Here is a 13354-nt window from a genome sequence, read left to right on the forward strand (position 1 = left end):
TAAATATCAAATTATTATAACTCATACTAACATTCATCTTTTAAGAACTGCAAGTCTTTATTGTCCGTGGTTCCCTAATCGATAAAACTAAATGCGACACTTTCAAAACAAATCATTACAACGCCACTCTGATAAAACGAATCCTCGACGAAGCAAAATTTCATTAGAAACTTTTTTTCTAATCGAATTTTGCACTAGTATTAGTCATTCTTCTCAGAGGATAAAAAAATACATGCCTGTGAGCATTTTTATATGATGTGTTGAAGCCACATTTGAACTGAAAGAGGGTTCGCTGCCAACCTTCCCACTTCTAATGGGTTGGACGTCTATCGCCGTCAATGGCAGCCAATGAGGCTTTCATCGCTTGATTTGACATGACTAGAGTGCGAGTTTGCTTACAAAAATTCTTTTGGTAACTCAAGGGGGCAAAAGGCAAAAGTGCAGGGCGGGTCACACTCACTGGCCAGCGGGGTTCTGCAGAACTGGTTTTGTGAAGCACATTTCCTGCATGAGGAATTCCTCCGAGATTCGGAAATGCTGTGAGACAATGAGCAGTCACCCCCACCCCCCACCCCCCCCCGCCTCCCTCCACCCCCCCCCCCCAAAAAAACCTACAATGCACCTTTCGTGTGCTGTGCCATCTAACTACCACTGCGGTAGACGTTTAATTCAGCTTTATAGTGACTTATCTCAGCTCGTCTGCCGCATCCGGCACCAACTTTTCCGGCCAGAACAGACTGGCCTTTTAACGGAGCGGCCAATCCTCACAAATGAATACCCGTGGAGATAAAAGAAGGGAGAGGACACACACGCGCACGCACGCTCACAAAGACACACACCCTCTAATGCCTGTTCTAAGAAAGGCCAGATTGTGATCCATCCCATCCCCACTCGTCCCTAAGATGAGCTCCATTAGAAACATGTGGGCCGGCCTGAGATAGCAATACAAAGCGAGTGAGACTGACACTTCTACTGATACAATCTAGCACAGACCTCAAACAAGGGATAGTAAGATTAAACACTAAATAGTGAAGATGCTAGGGATTTACTTAAAAAAAAAAAAAAAGATTTTCATGCACTTCCAGATTTTTCAGTCCCCCAAAAGTTAAAATTTGAGTGACCCAACACGATTTTTTTGAACGTGAACTGTCAATCAAGCGATTTTTTGCACAAACAAGAGATACTAATACAGGGATCCCTACTTCGCGCTTAAAAGTCCATCACGGATTTTTTTCAATTAAAAAAATAAATAAATACAGATGAGCCGTCCCGAGCCGATCACGAGTCTCACTCTCCTTCCTGCTGCTCTTTGTTGGTCAGGCAGTGCACTGGAGTTGCTTATTAAAGTTAACGATGATTGACAGACATTAAGGTTTGATTTTGCCAGAGATGCTAGGAAGCTGAAGCTTCAAAGTGCCGCATGTGTCAATCATTGTTGAACTTGTTAAACAGTTGCTGTGGCAACTCACTGTGTGTAAGTGAGCAGTTTGAGCGGATTTGAGTGGACTCACTCAATTAAGCATTTAATGAAGAATCTAGGGCTGCACCTATCGAATAATTTTGTAGTCGATTAAACGATGAACTAGTTAGTTCGAATAATCGAGTAATCGGATAAAGAACATAAAAAATTAAAATACTGTAGCTGAGCCTCAAACGGTAGAATAAATAAATGAGGATCTATGTAAAACAAAAGAACAATTGGCTAACTTACATAGCAACAGTCCGCTAGCTTAAATGCTACAAAATGCCAACTTTTTTTTTTTTACTATGCTATTATTAACAAATGGTTCAAACACATATTCCCACAAAAGATGTCTAAATATACCTAGAAACTAAATTAAGAATGCATTAAAAAAACATTAGCTCAAACAAAATCTTAGCTTCTGTTGGTCTTAACAGGGGGCAGCTGGATTCAGCAATGTGAAATGAGTTATGTCATATTGACTGTTGCCACTAGAGGGCAGTCTATCCACCCAATTCAATAAAATTAAATGCAAACACTTTCAAAACAAACCATTAGGACGCCACTTTAATTAAACGAATACTCGAAGCAGCAAAATTTAATTTGAATCTTTTTTTTTTTGTTTTAATAAAATTACTTGAGTTAATCGATTAATCGTTGCAGCACTAAAAGAATCATTTTTCTACTTTGTTCTTGTTTGCTCATGTAGAAAACTAGTCTAAACTAGCTTGCCTTTTTCAATGATGGCTTTTGTTTGTGCCAACTCATTCCGAACTAATCTTCAGGTTTACATTAAAATTCACACAAAAAAAACACAATAAAAAAATAAACGGAAAAATAATAGTTCAATACGACAAACTAATCGTGTCCTCATCCTAGTAACGTGCAAATTTAAAACGTCAACTTTTCGGAACGGCCGAATTTTATGCGCAAACTTGAGATACAAGCAGTACTCAAAATCAATATTTAGGATATCGTTGGATAGAAATTTGATACACAAATAAAATTTATGAGTTCGGTAACCAATTTTATGAATCAGCCCTAGGGCTGCAACTGACGATTATTTTCATAATCGATTAGTCAGACAATTAATTAATTGGATAAATGTCACTTTTTTCAATTACCTTCACAATTTACATTGAAGTTGTTTTAGGCATGTTGAAAGTAACAATGGTGACAAAATGGATAACAATTTCCTTCAAAAATAATATTTTATCACAACTTCCTGACTTAACTGTAGTCTACAACTGTATCGAATCAAATTCGTTGGCAAACAATTTATTAATCGATTTTAATCGATTACTTGTTGCAGCCTTATTGAGAAGCTAGTTCAGACCGTAAGATGTCCGAAAATTGGCAAAAATGTGAATTGTTGTTTTCCAAGGTAAAAGCAAATTTTTGTTCATTTCCTACTTTGACTTAACAAAATTATAATGAAGAAATCTAATATTTACAACTGAGAAGTTATACGTATGTTATAATTTTAAGAATTTAGACAAGTTGTAGGTGAAGAAGGTCCTAAACAATGAATTAGTTATCAAAATAGTTGTCGATTAATTTGCTAATCGATTTGTTGTCAATCAATCGATGAATTGTTGCACCTCTAATCGACCCAAATGTAAATGTTCAGAAATCGATTTTCATTTTAAATGACAAATTTTTCAGAACCACAGAGCTTTTCCATCAAAGTTGAGATACAGACTCGATACTTAATACGAAACCCGATATTTGAGATATTGTTGTATTAAATCATACACAAATAAAATTCGCCCTCATTTGTCCAGAAATCAATGTAAATTTTGACTTTGTGGTAGAAAACCAGTTTAGACGGTCCATTCTTAGCATTTTTCTAATGGTGGCGTTTACTCGGGCCAACTCATTCCAAACTACAGTATTTACATTAGACTTCCACTTCATCAGGTCAAGCTACCGTTCAAACAAGTGCGTAGGGTCGGTCTCAATATTGGTAGGGACGATATTACAGCATAACCTGCATGTACACTGTTTTTCTGGGGACGGGACTTTAATAAGACCATTAATAAGACCAAACACATTGGGTGAACGGAGGGTCAGATCCACATTTCTCACAAATATGAATCTAAATAATTGATACGCTAAATGATCAATGCCTTCAGGTAAAACACTTCTGCTTTTGTCCACAAGCACAGTCAAACTGAACAAAAAATGAAAGCTTATTTGGGCTGCTTTAAGACCACATAAATAAAATGGAAATTGGGGTGAAAGGGGTAAACCTCAGTTCGCTACATTTCGAGCAATTTAATTAACGTCAACAGTAGAAAACACAGGATATTTCTTTCTAAAGTAGCTTCTTGCTCAAATTCGGGAAATTCACACAGATTAATGTTATGCTAACTCTGATGCAGGTCGGACTTTCAGTAGCAAAATTATTGCAACTGTTTACTAGTGTTAAGAGGTCTGATGGAGAGTCTATCTGTTTGTCTTGATGAAGGCCTACAGGGCCGAAACATGCCGACATTTTAAAATCATTTGCTCCCAAAAAACGTACAAATATGTTCTATTTTTAATTGTTTCAGTTTCCCAAAGACGTATTTTACGTTTTTTTTCCATAAGAGACAATGGCCGGGCTACACAGCCGAGGCACGGGTGGAAGGATGCCAGGTGGCGGACGACCGAGCTGAACAACCAAGTGGATGCCCAGAATGCCAGGCGCTGGACGACCAAGCAGAACGACCGGGACCACCAGTGCAGCGGACGATGTCGTTGAGTCCGTGCTGCTCGCCAAGCAGAACCCGCAGAGACTCAAAAAAATCCATCTTTATGAGACAGGCGATGAGGCGATGAGGGAAAAGTTAACCCGGCTGTCGCAGCCACAACAGCATCATCTCAGTTAGATATGTGTAAATAAATTGTTACTTTGCTATCAAAAGCTCTATTCGTCTTGTTGTTTATGTTATTTTGTAAAAGGAAAACATTCAGATGTTTGGGATGTAACCAAAGCAAAAAAAAAAGCTATGTTAAAGTCAAAGTTATGTTTGAAATGTATGCTTTCACAAAAAGCTCAATTTCTCTCTTTTTTCATCAGAAATTGGAAAATTGCTCAAACTAAGCTATTTTCTAATGCTGATTTCTAAAGAATTAGAAAAAGGTATGAAATTATTTTTTTTCCTGCTGAAAGAACAGAGTCTAATCTTTCTTTTGTTGGGTTCCATGTTTATATAGTAATAGAACAGAATTTTCTGTGAGCCTTGCAAAATCAGTCAAAATCCAGTAAAACGTGCAGGAGCGAAGGGCCTTGCTCCAGTGAAAACGGCTGGGAGTGAATGAGTTAATCAGAACAAAGCATGATTTAATAAAGGATTTTTATTTTTCTACTTCCCGAGTGCCTCGGTTTTTTGAATCATAATAATGTTATGCTAGCTCTGATCCCGGACGGACTTTCAGTAGCAAAATTAGTGGTGTGTTCCCAACTTCTACAAAACTGACGTCTTTTTACATTACTTACAGTGGCTGCTGCTTGCAGACAAAAACTGATATTCCTTGTCTTTAAAGGGGGGTACATGTATTAGTGTCAGGGCTTTAATTGCGCGTAAGTGTGTGTGTGGGGGGGGCAAGACATCAGCCAATCAAACGTGCGTTTGAGGGAAAAAAATGGACTGGCACATTCAGCAATTGAAAAGGGGTCAATGTATGTTTGAACTTTGAACATAATGAAAGTAATTCACTTAATAATGATGAGGTCAATTCTTTACTTACAACCAATGGGAAGAAATCTAAATGGCCTATATACAGTGCCCTCCATAATTATTGGCACCCCTGAAAAAGATGTGTTTTTTAGCTTCTAATATTTTTTTTTTAATTTAAATAATATGGGACCTTAATGGAAAAAAAAGAGAAAAATCCAACCTTCAATGCAAGTGCATTCATTCAGTGGGGAAAAAATCCCACATAAAGAAAAAATTATTTAACATCAAATAATGTGTGTCACAATTATTAGCACCCCTGGTGTTAATACTTTGTATAACCCCCTTTTGCCAACAAAACAAGGTCTGGGGACTGAGATGGCCATGGGAGGAGCTTGATTTTGTGTTTGGTGAACCATTTCTGTGTAGATTTGGCCATATGTTTAGGGTCATTGTCTTGCTGAAAGACCTAGTGACGACCCATCTTCAGCTTTCGGGCAGAGGGCAACAGATTTTGATTTCAAATGTCCTGGTATTTCAAAGCATTCATCATGCCATGCACCCTAACAAGGTTCCCAGGGCCTTTGGAAGCGAAACAGCCAAACAGCATCACTGACCCACTCCCATACTTCACAGTGGGTATGAGGTGCTTTTCAGCAAGCGCATCTTTTGTGGCACGCCAGACCCACTTAAGAGTGTTTGTTGCCAAAAGCCTCAATCTTGGTCACACACAAAAATACACACGGTCCCAGGCTTCAACTGCGACCGTGTGCTTTGGTCAGATGAGACCAAGATTGAGCTTCTACACAACAAACACTTTTTCCCCACTGAATGAATGCACTTGTATTGAAGGTTGGATTTTTCTCTTTTTTTCCATTAAGGTCCCATATTATTTGAATTTAAAAAATTATTAGAAGCTAAAAAACACATCTTTTTCAGGGATGCCAATAATTATGGAGGGCACTGTAACTGTTGAAATCATTATGTAATGCAAATAAGGTTGCTTAAAATTTGGTAGGGACAATTTGAGCATCCTTAAAAGTCCCTAACGTCCCTATGCAAACCTACGCCTTTGCTTTCAAATGTGACTTTTGGACGCCAACGTCAGGGAACAATTTATCAACTTTAAAAAAAAAAAACTTTTATTAGAACCACAAAGAATCTCAACCAACTTTGAAAGACAAGGTGATAAAAGAATTTTTGCAGGTAAAGATACTAATTGATCTTTTAAGTACAGTACCTGTAATGTAATTGTAATTTTACAGCAATGTAGCTTACTTTACGAGTGAAACACCTGCAATGTGTCATTTTCCAGCAGCGAGAACTTCTGAGGACATTCAACCTGCTTTTAACTTTTCCATCACAGTTTGTTCCATTTTTAAAATCCAACTCACCGAGAGGAAGTCCAGTGTGGCCACATAATCCCTTTCAGTCTTGAGAAGCTCGTTAAGAACACACGCTCGCAAACGGAGCTGTTTGTCCAAATCCTTGCCGCTTTCGGTTCGGTGCTCGCTCCTGCTCTCCTCAGTCATTGTGTCGAGAAAACAAAAACAACCAAAACTAAACTAAAGAAGAAATACACTTCTCAGGCATAGTTAGAACAAACGTGGGGCTGTTTAAAGCGAACTTTGACGGAACTTTAGCGCTTTCTGCATCTAAAAAAAAAAAAAGTGCACCGCTGGAGCAAGACAAAAAAGAAAGTGGAAAGGATGCTAGTGGGTTTGAAGTGACTTGCTCGCAGCTTTTATGACAAGTTAAGTCAGCCTCCCTAAAGCGCGCAAAGGGACTGTCAAGCGCTGTTTATTAAAGAAGCTAAGTTCCGGTATGGATTTTCAAAGTAAACTGATGCTCTCTCACAACAACTAAACCGAGTGGTTCTAACTTCTAAACGGATTATAATATTCATTTATTTACATAATAGTGCAAATTAAGATGTGTTTTGGTTATTGTGTTTTTTGAAAATACGTATGTTGGTAGTCAAATCAAATCAAGTACATTTCCTTGCGTATTCCACAAACAGCATGATCATATATAGTAATATAAAAAGTTACTTCGATGACTGTGTATGAATAATTATACACTGTAACGTTTGGCACAGGATAAGGTTAAACATGGGAAAACATTGCTCTCTAGTGGCCACATTTGGTACTGCTAGTTTCTCCCGGTTGATGTATGTTTGCAATCAAACCACTAGAGGAGGCCATTGATTTCAGCTAATAAAAATCAAGTCTTGAACGCATGAAAGATCCACTCTATGGGGAGCCGTTTGTAAAGCAGCACATGCTGAAAATTAAGACATTTTCTCACATTTGGCGCCACACTGTGTTTAAAATTTGGTGTGAACATTTTAGTGTCACTTTTTTTTGCACATTTACATTATTTAACAACTTAAATATTTATTTAAAAAAAAATAAGTATAGGACCTGAATGTTTAAATCCAGAGCTAAATATTTAATTCAAATCTTAAATGTAAATCTGAAACATATATCTTGAATGAAAATCTGAAATTAATATCCTAAATATAAATCTTAATCTAAATCCTAAGTATGAATCTTAAATATAAATCTTAAATAAATCAATTTAAATCTTAAATGTAAATCTCAAATATGAATCTTAAATCTAAATCCTAAATATGAATCTTAAATATAAATCTTAAATCTAAATGTTAAATCTAAATCTTGAATATAAATCTTAAATAAATTTAAATCTTGAATATATATCTTGAATGCAAATCTTAGTTTTATATCCTAGATATAAATCTTAAAATAAATCCTAAATATGAATCTTAAATATAAATCTTAAATCTAAATCTTAAATATAAAACCTAAATATATATCTTGAATGTAAATCTTAAATCTATATCCTGAATATGAATCTTAAATCTAAATCCTAAATATGAGTCTTAAATATAAGTCTTAAATCTAAATGTTAAATCTAAATCTTAAACAAATCTTAAGTATATATCTCAAATTCAAATCTTAAACATATATCTTAAATGTAAATCTTAAATATATATTAATATTTATATTATAAATATAAATCTTCACCCTTGTCTTGTGTTAGAATTGAGCCCATATTTTTGCTAGTGAATCAAACTTGATCTGTAAATTAACTTGGCCTGAAAATACTAAATTTTTGCAGTTTGTTGTTTTCGGGTCAAGACTGACCCATTTTCAAGTTTGGGTATGTCAAAGTTACCATTGAATTTTGCATATGAAAATTTGAAATTGGGTCAATTCTGACCGTAACACAATATGAGGGTTAAATCTAAATCTTAAATATAAATCTTAAATAAATGAATTTAAATCTGAAATGTAAATCTTAAATTTGTATCTTGAATGCAAATCTTAAATTTATATCCTAAATATAAATTTTAAATCTAAATCCTAAATATGAGTCTTAAATATAAGTCTTAAATCTAAATGTTAAATCTAAATCTTAAATAAATCTTAAGTATATATCTCAAATTCAAATCTTAAACATATATCTTAAATGTAAATCTTAAATATATATCTTAAATTTAAATCTTAAATGTATTTCCTGAATGTAAATCTTAAATATATATCTAAATACTAAATTAAATGTTAAATCTGGAAACGGTTAAAACTAAATATTTAGCAAATGTGCAAATTCACATGAATGGGGACCGGAAGTAACAAAATAAAAGCTGGAGCAATAGCTACAGTAATATATACACACACAAAACCAGGAAGGATTACATGAAAAACATAACAATATAAGATTTTTTTCAAACACACAAAAATGGCGAAACATATTACATTTAATGGAACTTTTTTTTAATTGCTTAAAAAATAAGCATGTGAAAATATCAAAAATACGCTCAAAGCATTAAAGTTGAAATATTTCAGAAAAACTAATATTGAAGATTAAAAAGATTTTTTTAAAATGTCTAAAAATATCTTAGACTAAATCAAGTACATATATGATTAAAGAAACATACACAGTTATTTCACAATAACACAGTTACATTAAATGAGAACTGGAGGACTCAGGACAGCAATTCCTGATAAAAATGTTTAAATAACTGCCTGTCTTGTTGCAAACTTGATATTTTAATTTGATAAAATTTCACAATTTAATAATAAAAGTATTGTTCTAAGATGCAGTGGGTTGAATTCTCAAAAATAAGAACCAAGGTAGCTCATAAGTGTGAAAGGAAAACTCAAACATTCCCATGCTGGCATTGGCATAGCAACGACTACAGGGACGAGGCGATGTTGTGTTTGGGCTCTGTTGTACACTATACAGTAAATTCGAGTAAAACAGGTGGCGCTCTTGTTGACACAGAAAGCAAGCATGTGAAAAATGTGCTGCCGCCGCGGAATTATCACAAAAGGAACGGCCGGCACTCGTCTTTCAGCACGACGGAGTCAAAGAGAAACGCCGAAGAATGGAATACGCAAGTTAGACAATACTTGAAAAAAGTTATATATCCGCTATTTTTATTAGTAAAAATGTGTTACAGGTACGACTATAGTGGTGTGCCAGCTCCCTCTAGTGGTTTAAAAATAATTATGTAAATAAATCTTGTTTAATTTTTTTTTTTTTTTTAATCGAGTGCAGCACTTTTGTTTAGTTCATTTCTATTGTTTTTAACTTTGAAGTGCAGGGACATTATTAAATATCAGTTCAGTACATTTTTTTTTTGTTTTTGTTTTTTTTTCTCCGCAATTGTTTACAGTGCACATTCATAGGCACCCTCATTTTTTTCCCCCAGTACAGTATGTCTTTCCTTTTATTTATTTATTTTTCAGTAAATGGGACCTCTGGGAATTGTTCAGTGGGGCTGTATCAGTGCCCCCCCCCCCCCCCAAAAAATCTATGCATTTCTATGGAGGTCCATTTTTATTATTTTTCTAAACATGTTTTTTGAAACTACTTAGTATATAAATACTTGATTTGTCTATGTTGTTTTTAATATTTTTTACAGTTTTTTATTTTATTTTTAATGTTATCTGTTTTCGGAACCTGACCTGTTCACACTGGCTTTATCAACACTTTCCCCAAAATTATTTAACTTTTTTTAAAAAAAAACATATACAGTGGTACCTCTACTTAAGAATAAAGATGTCCCGATCGATCGGCATCGATCGGGTCCGATCACGTCATTTTCAAAGTATCGGAATCGGCAAAAAAATATCGGACATGCCTTCTTTTAATTTTTTTTATTTTTTTATTTAAGTCGTTTTCTAATTGTATTTAACGTTACAGACAAAATGTCTTACACTCATCCAGAGTAGTTTTGGCTTAAAGTAGGGCTATCACATTTATTGCGTTAACGGCGGTAATTAATTTTTTTTAATTAATCACGTTAAATAATTAACGCATGCGCTGCACAACCCACTCACGCATTGTCACGTTAAATCTATAAAGACGCTGTTTTACCTATAGATAGCGCTTAAAATCAAGCGTATAATGAGTAGAGAGAATTTTGACAGCCTTTGGAGCCATTTTTTATGTGGCTAAAGCCTTACAATACCCCTCTCAGCAATTAGAAATAACGTTGCAGACAATGTGGGGAAGTAAGGTAGTAGTTGATCATTTTCTTAATACCCTATGTTCTTTCCCAACGCAGAGAAGATATATCAATTGGTGCCCTTACGCACAGTCATGGTTGCACTTCCCATCATGCATTTGGGCAGAAGTCAAATGGCTGCAGTATCATTTACTGAAAGCTCAACAAATACACAGTTGGTAGAGACAATTTGAGCATCCTGAAACGTTGCTAGTGTTGTGTCCCTACCAGGCCCGGAGTGGCTAATCGGAGGATCGCGACACTTCCCGGTGGGCCAGCCTAACATTTGGGCCGGTCGTAATATTTTTAATGAAGCTGTGAGTTAAACTCATTAATAACGGCATTAATGCAACCCCACTTAGCAGGATAAATTATTGCCCTTCTAGCATCCTGTAGTTTGGAATTCAAGACCCCACAATGCGCTCCCATTGCCGCCAGCTCTGGGAGAGCTGTTGACTTGATCCTGTGGTAAAACCTAATGTTGCACACGGACGCTAAGGGTAAAATCCCTTTGGCCGGAGAGAAAGAACCATAGTTATATATTTTGGACATCGACGTATATTAAACTGGAGAAACTCCATACAGGACTTGAATTAAAGTTATAGGTCATCCTACGAGTAAAACAGTAAAACATTTCCTTTTTTTATGTTCAGTATTCGTTATAGGACAGAAAAAATAATATATATGGCGGAAAACACAGACAAGACCAAAAAAGCAGTTTCTGCTCTTGCACTCCTCCTTAAAAGAAACTGCAGTATTTTGAGCCAAATCAACTGTTGTGTTTGATAAAACAATATGTCTGTATGCTGCCATAGCTGATTCATGGCGCATTATGTCCTCGAACTATTTTTAATTTGTCCGTTTTACCCTGGAAACCTCCGTTTACAGACATCGCGCAACTGCTTTTGTTTCAACCTAGCCATAAAAAGAAGGTAAGTAATTATATTTATTTTTCAAAATGTCTGTCATTTTTAGCTTAGAATCAGTAATTGATGTCTAATATTTAGTCTAAAAAAAGAAAACAACTTTAAAAAAATATTCACTCGCATATCTTAAACTTTTTAACAAATTACGTCACAATGAAAAATTTGGCGTCTGTAAAAAATTCATGGATATCTACCTCATAACTATCGCTTAATTGTATTTTTTTTTTTTTTTGTTACTGTCGCATTTTCTCCGATATGTTAGATGATAAATAATCGATCCAAACAAAGAAAAATTGAAAAATAACGTTTCAAAGGGTAACTATATGAAAAAGAAAATCTCAACCACTCCTTGTTGTCTGCGATTTCTGCATCGCGACCCTTGTTATATCACCATGTTTCACCCATAAAATCCCCCCAAAATCTGGGTGAGGCCATTCACAGCTGTGTCTTGACACTCAGTGATACATGCTACATGGAGTTTTTGGATCGAAACAAGGTAAGTACGCTATAATATCTCGTTAAAATTGTGGCGTCTTTAATTCTGCTCTCGTGTGCTCTCATCTCCAGTTACGGTTTTGCTGTTAATTTTTTTTTTTTTTAATGCCCTCCTGCTAAGAATTTTTCTTCCCCCAGAAAATTGAGATTTTAAGCTTTCCAATGATGTATCACACATGCATATCGGACAATTTTGAAATTTAGAAACTGGCGGGCGTACCATATTCAATGGACGACGATTCTGGCGAAAAGTATAGCTGTCCTAAGCAGCCTCATGATTTAGAATTCCCCTCCAGAATGATGGGATTTAAAAAAAAATGGTCATTTTCAATTTATTATTATAAGATGGAAAACACTGACAAGACTGAAAAAGCAGTTTCTGCTCTTGAACCCCTCTTTCAAATAAACTGCTGTATTTTAAGCCAAAAGAACTGTTGTATTTGATAGAACAATATGTTTATATGCTGCAATAGCAGATTCATCGTGCATTAAGAACCCCAAACTATTTTTAATTTGTCCGTTTTACCCTGGAAACCCCCGTTTACAGACATTGCGCTACCGCTTTTGTTTCAACCCAGCCATAAAAAGGAGGTAAGTATTTGTATTTATTATTCAAAATGTCTGTCATTTTTAGCTTAGAATAATTAATTGATGTATAATATTTAGTTTAAAAATAAAACGACTTTAAAAAATTATTCACTCGCATATTTTAAACTTTTAAACAAATTACGTCACAATGAAAAAATTGGTGTCTGTAAAAAAGTCACGGATATCTACCTCATAACTATCGCTTAATTGTATTTTTTTCGTTACTGTCGCATTTTCCCCAATATTTTAGATGATGAATAATCGATCGAAACAAAGAAAAATTGAAAGAAAGAAATTTTTTTTAAGGGTAAATATATGAAAAAGAAAATCTCAATTATTCCTTGATCGCGACCCTTGTTATATTACCATGTTTCACCTGTAAAATCCCCCAAAAATCCGGCTGTGGCCATTCACAGCTGTGGCTTGACACTCGGTGATAAATGCTACATGGAGTTTTTGGATCGAAAACAGGTAAGTACGCGATAATAACTCGTTAAAATCATGGCGTCTTTATTTATGCTCTCGCTTGCACTCACCTCCAGTTAGGGTTTCGCTGTTGAAATTTTTTTGTTTTTAAATGCCCTCCTGTTCAAAATATTTCTTCCCCCAGAAAATTGAGATTTTAAGGTTTCCAATGATGTATCACACATGCACACAGGACAACTTTGAAATTTAGCCAAATTGG

The 13354-nt window shown here is 35.2% G+C and overlaps 1 protein-coding gene across 1 annotated transcript in view; it reads right to left on the reverse strand.

Annotated features, from left to right (window-relative positions):
* The window catches only part of prex2 (phosphatidylinositol-3,4,5-trisphosphate-dependent Rac exchange factor 2), a 120786-nt gene extending 113903 nt beyond the window's left edge, over nt 1-6883 (reverse strand). The window contains exon 1 of the mRNA XM_057824484.1: nt 6519-6883. Coding sequence (XP_057680467.1) covers nt 6519-6656 — 138 coding nt within the window. The 5' untranslated portion in view covers nt 6657-6883. The remainder of the gene's footprint in view (nt 1-6518) is intronic.
* Between the last annotated feature and the right edge of the window lie 6471 nt (nt 6884-13354).

The sequence above is a fragment of the Corythoichthys intestinalis genome, chromosome 20 (assembly GCF_030265065.1).
Source record: "Corythoichthys intestinalis isolate RoL2023-P3 chromosome 20, ASM3026506v1, whole genome shotgun sequence".
NCBI classification, from domain to species: Eukaryota; Metazoa; Chordata; class Actinopteri; order Syngnathiformes; family Syngnathidae; genus Corythoichthys; species Corythoichthys intestinalis.